At 38.8% G+C, this 12500-nt stretch overlaps 1 protein-coding gene and 2 long non-coding RNA genes across 24 annotated transcripts in view; 2 read left to right on the forward strand and 1 right to left on the reverse strand.

The window, feature by feature from the left end:
• LOC138003822 (beta-1,3-galactosyltransferase 5-like) overlaps positions 1–12500 on the reverse strand; it is a 170785-nt gene that overhangs the window by 69778 nt on the left and 88507 nt on the right. For 14 of the 22 annotated variants that reach the window (XM_068850081.1, XM_068850084.1, XM_068850077.1 and 11 more), the window contains one exon: positions 3002–4213. The exons of 7 other annotated variants lie outside the window; for them this stretch is intronic. In XM_068850081.1, the coding sequence (XP_068706182.1) occupies positions 3138–4190 (1053 nt within the window). In that variant the 5' untranslated portion in view covers positions 4191–4213 and the 3' untranslated portion in view covers positions 3002–3137. Of the gene's footprint in view, positions 1–380; positions 1573–2816; positions 4214–12500 lie in introns of those variants that run through there. One more of the 22 variants, XR_011123656.1, reaches the window with a different exon arrangement.
• LOC138003825 (uncharacterized) overlaps positions 1–12500 on the forward strand; it is a 176124-nt gene that overhangs the window by 32534 nt on the left and 131090 nt on the right. The gene's annotated exons all lie outside the window — the stretch shown is intronic.
• Positions 1–12500, forward strand: part of LOC138003824 (uncharacterized) — a 32496-nt gene that overhangs the window by 17380 nt on the left and 2616 nt on the right. The gene's annotated exons all lie outside the window — the stretch shown is intronic.

Consider the following 12500-nt stretch of genomic DNA (forward strand, 5'->3'; position numbering starts at 1 on the left):
GTACAAAGCCAAACTGAGTTAGGCTTGTGAAGATGGGCATGTCTTTACAAGTTTGTTCATTCTTACCACCCTCCCTCTTCCGTCAGGTTGAGTCAGGCTTGTGACGATGGGCATTCTTTGTTTGTTCATTCTTACAACTTTTTCTCTTCCATCAGGTTGAGTTAGGCTTGTGACGATCGATGGGCATTCTTTGTTTGTTCATTCTTACGACCCCGGGCCTCTCTTCCTTCAGGTTTAGTTAGAGCATTTATGGTTTGCACTGAGAACTTTGTTTCCTTTGTGGCCCTTTATTCAGTTGTCTATAAAAGTTTCAATTCTCCTTTAATGTGAATGGGTGCACATCCGTGTCAGTGGGAGGAAGATGCTCAACAGTTGTTCAGTCATGGTAACATTTAAAATTTTATTAAAATAATTTATGGCATGGAGAAAGTCCATTCATTTTAACCAGTTTATTGCTAGACCTATATGTCCTGCAGAAATTTTAGTGATCTTGTTATCCATCCAGCTCAAGATGTGACTGTCATATTTGGCGAGTCATTGAATTTTTTTTTTAATTTTTCAGTTGACCTAGAAAGATATATAGCTAAATTTGTTGACTGCTCTGCACCATGATAACAAATAGATCTTAATTACTACCTCAAGCTGTTTTTTTTTGCCAAACCGCAAAAATGATCATGATAAATAAACATGTTTCAACTTAAGCGTAAGGTTTCTGCATCTAAGAATTACAGGGGCTCGAGTCTACTTTTTACAAATACTTACAATCACAGGATGCCCACATAATGTGTTTGACCCTTGGTATTTTTGAATTTTGAAGCAATGTATGAGAATAGCAAAAAGTTCCATATTATTGTACAATTCTGGGATAAATATTTGCATATAAGATGAGAATAATTAAACTAACCTTCATCCGAAATGTTCTGCTGTGTCGTTATTGTGGCTGCTAATGTGGCAAAATTTAGCCATTTCAAGGACGTGTGTTGCTCAGGTAAAAATTGCTACAATTTGCCATTTCCAGCCATAATAACAACAGCACATCATTTCAGATAGTTTATCCTCAACTTGTGTAAATATTTATCACAGAATAGTACAATAATAATTATGGAACTTTTTGTTATTCTCATGCATTGCTTCTAAATTCACCCTTTGTGTGTGTCCCCTGTGATATCAATGATTAGTGAGTCCATAGCTACAATGAGCGACAAAAGTGTTGAGACACTTGGCAGTAAAATTCGATTTTCTGCGTGTTCGATACATATTTCCCCCCCCCTTTCCCCCAAAACAATGTTGATTTTTCTATTTCTTCGACTGCACAGACCACAGGTCCTACACAGCATTGAATTGGGGGGCCGGGGGTATCAGAGAATTAAGACTAGATGCAAATAAAATAGAACAAATGCTTAAGTATCGAAAAGCGTCTTTTCCTAAGAGTGTCTGCTTTGGGAGTACCACCGGTAGTTTGTATTTCAACAATTACTTTATTATTTCATTCCTTTTTCGGAGAGAAATAAGGTGGAGATGACAACACCCTAAATTGGCGATGTCACGTACGAATGTCACGCGAGATCTCACCTGCAAAAAAGATGATAATTTCCTTAAATTTTTGTACTGATGAGTAAGCTTGCCATAATTTTCCCATGAGAAGAACCCAAATCCCGGAATAAAGCGATGGCAGGAATTTCAATTAAGTACTACGCCGGTCATTGTAAAAGAAACAAGTTTACTGTTTCAGACAATGAGCGACAAAAGTGTTGAGACACTTGGCAGTAAAATTCGATTTTCTGCGTCTTGGATAAATCCCCCCCCCCCCCCATCCCCCCCCCCCTTTCCCCCAAAACAATTTTGATTTTTCTATTTCTTCGACTGCACAGACCACAGGGCCTACACAGCATTGAATTGGGGGGCCCGGGGTATCAGAGAATTAAGACTAGATGCAAATAAACTAGAACAAATGCTTAAGTATCGAAAAGCGTCTTTTCCTAAGAGTGTCTCAACTATGTTAACTAAACTGGTTGTATATTTACAAAAGGAGAGGAGCAAGGGTGGCACAGTTGGTTAGTGCGCGGCCTTGGTGCAGAAGGTCCTGAGTTCGATCCCCGGATCTCACATTCTTGTTTCGACTTCTTTCCTTTCAGTGTAGCCTAAGTAGCTTCGTCTCGGTGAATATTCACCGATAATCACTTCGCCTTCGGCTAATAATTGTTCAGTAGTATAAATAGGTGATTATTTCAAAAAAGAGAAAAAAAAATTCAACACAAAATCATCTTGGAGGCAGTGTGGCCCAGTGGTTAGGGCGCTTGCCTTGAGATCCGGAGATCCCGGGTTCAAGACCCGCTCTGACCACTCGTTGAATTTGATCCTGGTAGTCCCTGGTTCAACTTCCCAGCCGCACTTGTAAATAGCCAACTGGTTTGCCTCCAGCCAGTTGGGATTCTTAACAGTTGTTGTTGTTGTTCTGTTCTGTCGTTTCGTTGTGTTTCATTGGCCCTGAAAAGCCCCTATGGGGAGCGGTCAATTAAGTATGTATTGTATGTATTGTATCTTCACTTACAGTGGCAAAACGACTACTGGCAGCCATTTTGTCCGTCGAGGTGATTATCGGCTGGTAATCCGAGATAGCGAGCCAATGAGAGCGCGCGATTTTGTATAATCACCTGTGTATTTATACTAAATACCCTTAAAACGAAGCACTGATGGAACTGAGAGGGGGGTAAAATGAGCGCACCGTCGGCTTCCAAGGAGAATACTCTCTAGAGAGTAAAGGAACTTCCGACGTTAAATAACGTGTACCTTTACCTTTACCTATAATAAAGTACCTTTACACGCTGAAATCTTAAACGTATGAGTAACTGAAGTCCCTTTTTCCTAGATCCAACCCTCTGCGGTCCAATCTGTCAGTTTTCAACGTGAGTAATGGCGGACCGATGTAAACATCCTTTGGATAAAATTCAAAGCTCAAAATTTTGCCATTCAGGAGTTGCGCAAACACACTATCAAAATCTGGAGAAAAACGGAAGTGATTTTTTTTATCATAGCACCACTTAAAAAATAAATAAGCAACAAAACAATTTCGCCTCGTAGGCACTTCAAATTAACATGTCTAATTAAATCGTCGAGTTTGAACGAGGAATGAGCCCCTAAGTAGGCTTGATTATCTTTGATTTCATGTAAACACGATGTATCAGGTTTATGGACGCGGAACTCAATGAGTCTCCCAAAACAGCACCCGAGGGAATTGTCACTTTGTCTTCTGGGATTTTTCGTAGGTGATTTTCAAGCTGTCGATTGTCATTGAATAAATCGCGACCCGTATTAAGAGGCTTTACCCCTAACTTTTCAACCAAAAGAGCTATGTAGGCATCCTCTACAGGAAATGGTTTGTTTACTTTAGATGCATTTACCACATCTAAGAACAGGTCCCGGGACAAAACGTAAAACGGTCCTCGACAATAGGTGGGATAAAAGACTTTGTCGTAGTCTTCCTTACTGACATACCACGGATTTCCGACTTCACGCCTAACTGCTGCATTTCTTTTCACAAACCCAGCATAGATTTTAGACGGGGATCTAAAATACTTCTCCAACCACGAGGCTAGCTCTGCTGACTTAACGTAGACATCATGATCTGCTTTCGCTATGAAGAGTGGTTTAAGGTCCAACTTTGTTACCCACTCATAAGAAAGCAATAGTTTATTTGTCAAACCACGATACGTTTCTGTTAAATTCACGCGCAGGATGTCTCTGTGAACCGTTGATTCCCTTTTGACGCCCTCGTCAATAGTAGAATTTCCGTCAAATGCCATCATGAAAAAATATGAAATAGTGATAACGTTACCCGAATGGGACCGAGAATTCGATCTGTTAACGTTAGTCGGAAATGTCCAATATGATTGTTTTGCCCACGTTTGCCTTAAGATTTCTCTCCTTTTCACTCCGCGCGGAATTGTGTTGATGATTATTAGAAGAGTTATGTTTTTCGGTAATTTTGGCAGAAGAGTGTACACAGAGTCCACTCGGTCAGGTTGCTCACTTGGTTGTAATCGTTGTAATTCATGGTTATTTTCTGGTGAAGTCATTGCATTTGTTCTCGGCTGAGTTGATGATTGAGGCGTAATTAAGATCATGGTGACAATTACCATAAATAGGAGAATGATAAAGGCCTTCTGCGCGCAGACTTTCACCGATACCATTTGTGGTTATTTTTTCTGGATGCCTGTAGAAAATGAAACACAATTTGATTGACGTGAGCAAGGCAATACTGGCTTAACATTAGCATAGAGACTATCTTATCTAGTTAGTTGAATTGTGAATTTGAGTTGATTTGTTTGTGTAGCTTCGTATATTAAACGGACAGCTTTAGATTCTAGACGGGAAGGAGTACCAGTACAAGTTTTGAACGTGCGAGATCTGGTAATAGTATCTTGTTCTCGTAGATTGTAACTTTAGGAAAGTTTGACTTTTTAATGTAAACCAAGGTATTGATCCAAGAGCAAGTTTTTTTTAGAGTAAAAATCTCGCTATATTCACCAAAAATAATTAAATTTAATGTAAAAGCCGTTGTATCTGGTTGCAAACGTATAAAAAGACTAGCACAGGTTTAAAATACAAGTTTTGTTGACAACGAGTTTCCCGCCAATCTCGTCCCCAGAGTCTGCTTTCTTTTGGTCAGAACCAAGAACACAGACTAAGGACAAATTCAAAGCAGGGAAAGTCCGCAAATCACGGACTCCTGGCTTGTCTTCGAAATCGAAATTTGAAAGAACAGCGGTTGTCAACGTTTACAAAAATGGACCTTAACTACGACTGCGTAGAAATTGGAAATGGCCATGCAGACTCCGTGTTCTTGGTCCTAACCAAAAGGAAAGCGGAATCTGGGGACGAGATTGGTTTCCCGCTTGCTTGATGATGTCATGGATTACGAATGTGCAAGTTTCGTGCTAGTAAAGTCGTATTCAAATACATGAATCTTCGTCTATGGAAAGAAAAAAACATTTCGTTTACCTCCTTCCTACGGGATAAACTTCATTCTCGTCCCTAGAGTCCACTTTTCTTTTTGTCAGCGCCAAGATCACTGACTCCGGCCACAGCCAAAAATACGCGCAGTCGTGGTAATGGTATAATGTTGTAGCCGTTGACGACATTCTCGTTACCAGAGCCTCGGATCTCATGTCTGCGCATTACCCGAGAAACACTATGTAAGAGAACATGCGCCGTAGCCAAAAATTGGCTATTTGAACCTTATGGCGCCTGCTCACTCCTCTTGCTAACATGAACGCACCAATTATAGACGCTTTTCATTGTTGTTCACTAAAACCAATGAGAAGCCACTTTTTTTCAGTGTTCCCCAGAGCTCTTCTCTCCCTCAGTCATGTGCAAAAGAGGAGAGCTCTGGGGTCGAGATTGCCGTTGACGACCGGAAGTGCGTGAGCCGCGGACTTCCTGCTTTGGCTGTGGCCAGAGTACGTGTTCTTGGTGCTGACTAAAAGAAAAGCGGGCTCTGGGGACGAGAATGGATAAACTTGAACTGAGAATTTTGACCAGCTCCCTGCGGGCTTGGTACAGTGTAACTCGCTTGGTAGAACAAGTGCAGCGCATAATATTCACGGTTGGGATTGGAATCCCTTGCAAACATGGAATTTTTTCGAACTTCCTTTTCCAACTGCTTAAGGGCGTTGTCTACTATTGTTATTGCGCACAAGTTCTGCGCATCTCGAGATACTCGGGTTTTCTATCGGTGATGCTTATTAATACAGAGATATTTTTGCGCAGTTTAAAACTATCCGGAGAAAGTAGATCTCAGTATGTACTCTTGGTATCCAAAAAGAAAACTGGGGGTAACCATGGCTGTTTAAAAGATAATTAAGCTTCAATTTGAGAAAGAATACCATACATTGCTCTGTATTTTAAAGCTTTTTACAAATATTATTCATGAATTATCTTTCTCAAACTCATTAATTTTCACAACTCGAGTCCACCAATCAACAGACTGAACTGATTAGAGTGTAATGTGAAGTGCTAGTTTTGTACCTTATATGCACCATGTGAGCGTTAGCCCTACTGATGGCAATGGGCCCACACCAGGACAGAGAAAAACTCTGACCAGGGTGGGAATTGAACCCACGACCTTCGGTTTAGATCACCGCTGCTCTACCGACTGAGCTACAAGGTTAGACGGGAGCAGCCCGTGGGAACTGAAGATGTTAAAGTCACGGCAATGAACGTGTACAAGTACAAGAAAGGGTTACGTTTTTACAAACGTTGGCCGTGAAGCACTTATATTTCAACAGACTTAACTGATTAGAGTGTAATGTGAAGTGCTTAGTCGGTAGAGCAGTGGTGATGTAACCCGAAGGTCCTGGGTTCAATTCCCACCCTGGTCAGAGTTTTACCCGAAGCCTCGTAGGCTGCTTGAACTCACCTTAAAAAGTCCCTTTGATTTGAAAAAGTCTCGAATGCCGGCGTCGCCCAAAGAGTCGATAGTACAGACCACGAAGAAACTTCGAACTAAAAATTTCCTTCATCTTTGATCTCTCGCTCCGCGTTAAAAATGGCTCGAAAGTTTGGTGCGAACTGCAGCAAATGCCAGCGATCAACAGATCAGCAGCCGAGCAATTGAAATGTTTTAAGATCAACCGCCGCAAGGACTTATTTCAAAACAAGGACTTTAATATCTTTTAACTTACAGAAGTAATATTTTTTATACTTTCAGGTGCTCTTTTTTATATTTTTGCCTTATTTATATATTTTTTAATTCCATCTTTTATCGTTTCTTTATTGCCCTAATTTTGAGCGTTTTGCCCTAAAAAGTTCTGAGACTGGGGGACATCACGATAAGAATCTTCATTATCTAGGATCTGAAATAAAGACGTTTTCATTGTTTTTTAAGGAATTTTTTGATGTTTTAAATTCATTCGGCATATTATTCCAGATTTTGACACCAACACGTGAGAAAGCCTTTTTTTGTAAGTTAAGTCTAGAGTACTTTGTACTAAAGAGCTGCGACTTGGATGATCGAGTATTGTAGGTATGGATTTGTGATGTTTTAGCACAGGGAGCCCACACAATTTGTTTGTGTAGCCGATTGTTATTTTATAGTAAATGTACTGGATTTACCGTTTGCTTCACCTATAGCGATATATCGTTAACTATGTATGTAAATCAATGATAAATAAACGTTGAATTACCTTACCTGTGGTTTATATTCGTCCTTTTACCTCAAAAGCGGTTTTTGAGCGATTTTGAATGAATTTGAGTTCGCCGTTGAATGTTCCATATATGGAACAGTCAATTTGAATTTGAGTTCGCCGTTGACCGTTCTATATATGGAACAGTCGACGGCGAAGTCAAATTCATTCAAAATTGCTCAAAAAACCGCTTTTGAGGTAAAAGGACGAATATAAACCATAGGTAAGGTAATTCAACGTTTATTTATCATTGATTTACATACATAGTTAACGATATATCGCTATAGGTGAAGCAAACGGTAAATCCAGTACATTTACTATAAAATAACAGTCGGCTACACAAACAGATTGTGTGGGTGCCCTGTGGTTTTAGTAAATAGTTTCACAATGTTAATTGGGGCGCTCTGGTTGTGCACGTCAAGCATTAGTTTACTTACAGCTTCATAATATAAGAACGTAACAGGCAGAATTTTGCTTTGGCAAATAAAGGGATGGCATGTTCTCTTCGATCGGTGAAATAGATTAAGCGCAACACTCGCTTTTGAAGAACCAAAATAATCTTGTTTAAATAAGCATTGGACGCATAGCCCCAGTCAATGGGTCCATAAGTTATATAAGGTAAAATCAAAGAATTGTAAATATTTACAAGGACATATACGTTATTCAACTCTGCATTAACCGTTTGTTCGATCGCCTTGAGATTCTTGTCAGCATAAAGTATATTAGTATCATCCGCGAAGAGATATAATTTTAGTTTATCGGAGGTGAATGTCATTTATGTAAAGTAAAAATAGAAGAGGTCCAAGGACCGACCCCTGGGGTACACCACAGGGAGAAATAAGTTTTGCTGATATTAAAGTGCTCTCCAATTTGAATTGTTTGTGTATGATTGAAACCAGTCATTTATCAATCCCCGGAAACCGTAAAAGTTCAATTTATCGAGTAATATTTCATGATTAACCGTATTAAATGCTTTTTTTAAGTCAATGAAAACACCGCACGAGAAGTACCGTTTATCCATATAATTCAGTATATCTTCGACAATATCAAGTACTGCATGCTCTGTGGAATGTGGTTTGCGGAAGCCATACTGTGAGGAGTACATTAGGTTGTTTTTGTCAATAAATTCCTTTATACGGTAGTACAAACGTTTATCAAAAATCCTATTAAAATTAGACAAAAGAGATATTGGTCGATAGTTTGAAGGGTCGGTCTCGTCTTCATTTGTATATATGCGCGTTATTTTGGAAATCTTAAGTTTTGAAGGATAGGCACCAAGCATAACAGATAAATTAAAAACATGAGAAAGAGCTGGAGATATGATATTACAAGAACATTTAAGAAGTTGTGTAGGGCAGGAGTATAAGCCACAGGATTTATTATTTGGTAGGGATAAAATTTCCTGTTTGACTTCTGGTGAAATGGGTTTGAAAAAAAGGAAGAATCAGGTGATTTCAACTTACTAAGATAACTCATATAGTTATCTTTCTTTGGCAATTTACTTGCTAGCAAATTGCCAACATTTGCAAAATATTTATTTAGAATATTTGGTAATCGGGAAGGATTTTGTGTTATTTGATTGTTATTGCTTGGGTCTTTCAGCTTCGTTAACACTCTACTTTTTCTCCTTTGGTTATTTAATAATTCATTTATTGTTTTCCACGTCTTTTTCATATTATTTGTATTTTTCTCAAAGAAATCAAAGTAATATCGTTTTAAACTCAAACGAATAAGGCTGGCAATTTTAAGAAAGTAAGTAGTTTAAGAATTTACGTTGTTTACAACTGTAACCTGAGTTTTATCTGAGACGTCATGAGTCTAGAAAAAGACCAAGACCTGCATCTTTAAACCAAGCCTAAAAGCGGAGCTCCCTGGTTATTTATTCTTACTGCCTGTAGGGTTAGTAAAAATAAAAGGTTCCGAATTGTCCGCGTTTTGATATTTCCGGTTGCTGCTTTAATAATTAAATCATTTTCTTTGCTTTTTTCTGTAGAAAAATACGTTACCTAACTAGTGAATTCCAAGGTACATTTTACACTAAAAACCGATATCGCATGAATCACGAAGCGGTGAGTACGATGTCGGTTTTTCGAGTGAAATTTAGTATTTGGCATTCACAAGTTTGTCAATGAATTTTTTCTTGAACCACATGAGTTTTAAAAGAAAACAAGCACACCCTCAGCTAGCCTGTGTACAGACCGCCCCTCCCCTCAAAAAAAAAATCGGAGAGGAACGGTCTGTGATTTACCGTTGGTAATCGTGTTCCGGAATAATTTTGCATACATTATTTAGTAATCTATGGTGAGCAAAATTTGCGTGGCTCATATTTCGTTTGGAGCTAAATTCTCAAAATGGTGGTCAATGAGGTAGATTTCAAACGTGCATCGAAGAGCGTCTCCGATAGTTTTAAGATACCTTGGCTTTATAGCATAGAAGCACTCTTTAAAGGAGAGGATGTATTTGCAAGTCATCAAACCAGGTACGGCTCTGATCTTCAAAACAGCACAGATCGTTGCTGATGAGCTGTTATTTTCCTCGGTGTGTACATCCTCAAATCTTCCATGGCATCACGCTTTATAGATTGTACTTGAGAATGGCTTGGCTGGTTGGGATTACATTGACTGGTAAGGAATAGCGGGAGACGTTTTTTCGAGTGGACAATCTTTTGAATAGTGCTATATTCACCTCGTGAAGAGCGCTTTCGTTTCTTTTGCGCTGACAATTCCTACAAATGTACGTCGAATCGATTTCCACTTTACACTCCATAGATAACAATTCCGCTCGTACTTTAAAAGAAAAACCTCTTTGACAATCAAAAAGATTTTTATTCGTATTTTGTACCGTGCTCAAAGTACACACGAACGAACTCATCGTAAAATCTCTCACGGTGGTTCTCACGGTGTTGATGTGGAGAGATAAAAATAAAAGCCAATCAAAACTCGTTGTTTCAATGATGTAATGATCGATGGGTAATAACCAATCAAATCATTTTCCACACATTCCAGGAAAAATCACGTGATATGGAACACGATTATCAACGGTAAATCACAGACCGTTCCTCTCCGATATTTGTGTGGCTTACACGAAGTGTAATCCACTCAATGCCATGGCCCAAGATATTTATTCCTGGATTTGTCACGGTGAACAGAGTGGCTGTCACGTGGTTTACTATCGTCCAAGAAAGGCCCCAGTCTACGCTCGGCTAAGTACGTAAACTTCTAAGCTTCAGAAAGCGACCATTTTGTGGTTGTAACACAGCGCGTTGTCGAAGATCGTTTTTTATCTAGTTATTCATTCTTCTTTGCTGCTTGGATTTTACACGCCGGCTTTCCTACAGTCGGCTTGTCTTCTAAGTTCGGATTACAGCGAGGAGTTGTGCTCTCACAGGGCAACATTTCAATTCACGGTCTGGACCTTTGGTACAGGTTGCGTCACATGAAAACTTACGAGTCATTATTGACTCTCGCAAGCCAACATTTAACGGCTTCAATCTGCTCAGCAGACCTGCTTGAGTATCTGAAAGTTTCTGAAAGTATTTGAAAGGCTCTGAAGTTACTTGAAAGCAAAAGAGACTCTCCTGTGCTTGTGTTGTCATTGCTCAATGTTGTTGTTGAATCGAATTGGACGAATCATCCACACACAGTTGACAAGAGTCTGCTAGCCCACGATTTCGTCAGAAGTAAGTAACATGGGAATCTCTGTTGAACAAAACTGATCAAGAATCGGCTCTCATGACAATTTCCTTAAAACAAAAGATGCTTTGTCGCGTTTCAATTATGATGCTTTACATGAATGTCTTTTATTTACCAACATTGAAACAAGTTGTTGGACAATACAAAATATGGAATGAAGTAGTGTTTTGATTTACCCAATTTGTGTACTACACTTGCTAACAATGTTTATTTTGGACCTTTTTGTACAGTAGATGAGCACTTTGCATGATGTCAAGTTCATCTATTCATTTCATGTTTCCACATAGCTTGAACTTGGTAAACACACTGACATAAAATTACAAGGTCCATAATAAGAAAACTTCAACGATTCTGGTATTTAAAGTCATATGATACCATCATGAACTTCCCTGTACATTGAATTCTGTTGAACTTTTTCTTAAAACCTCCATGTAAAATTGTTAATCTTATTGGCTTAAAATTATTAGCAATGTTAATAAGCACTACTCAACATATGATTTATTAAAATATTGCTTGTGTTCAGATATTGTTATGCGTCTATCTTTTTTTCCCAAATTCCTCCACTTGCAACCCAATAGCCACTTATATCAACTAAATTTTTCTGTGTTTCTTTATTGAAAATTTAGCATTATGATACTTTACATGCATATATTGTCAAAAATTAGTCGTACATTCAAACCAAATCAAGCTCCCAATGTGGCTTCTAGCAAAGGTTACATCATTTCCTGTATGTCCCAGCCCTTCTGCAAAGTGTTGTGCTCTTGCACTGGTACACAAAATGCCAAAAGCATTCATACGAAATGCTTCCCTGGAGTTGATTTCACAACACTTGCCCTGGACAAACTCAGAACTCAATTCCACTTGGTTGCGTAAACAAAATCATGACTGAATCTATAAGCCCACTATAGGACATGATGCTGACATTTTTTCAGTTCCTTAAATCCTCAGGTTACATGCGCAACCTCTGTTGTCAAAATGACACCTCCATAAAACTTTACCCAATAACCCTCATCTTGAAAATAAGCATTTCAGGACGGATGTATGTCAATTATCTTATTGTATTGATTGAGAGGAACAATATTGAAAACTAACCGTAATCAGATACTAGCTCTACTAATAGAAACTCAATGACAAAACAGATCCTTTTAATCTGTAACCTCCCCCATCAAAGCAGCTTAATTTCGTAAGCCACACATGTACGCATTGCGGACCTATTTTTTTTTTAGGGGAGGGGCGGTCTGTACACAGGCTAACCCTCAGCGAGCGAATGAAAAGGAAAAAAAGCCATTTCAGAGTCAACTGTCAATAGCCAGCGAATAGGAATCACACTAAAATTAAAAGCCATAAAAAAAAAAACTTTGTCACTTCAAGGTCAAAAAAGAGTTTTACTGATTTACTTTATTCCACTTTATCTCTGAAAACGAGATCATTCACATTTTGTTGTATTTAATTGAAACACGCCAGGTTAGCTTGGCACAAGAATCGCCAAAATACGGCAATGCAACCAAGAAAGGACGAACTTCAAACAAGATCCGCTCCAACTCTAAATAACGTTTAGGTGCTTTACACAAATTTTTGAAAACACAAGCTAGTAAAATTTCTCCCTAATTTTAAGAGAACTCAT

The sequence above is a fragment of the Montipora foliosa genome, chromosome 5, assembly GCF_036669935.1.
Source record: "Montipora foliosa isolate CH-2021 chromosome 5, ASM3666993v2, whole genome shotgun sequence".
Taxonomy (NCBI): Eukaryota; Metazoa; Cnidaria; class Anthozoa; order Scleractinia; family Acroporidae; genus Montipora; species Montipora foliosa.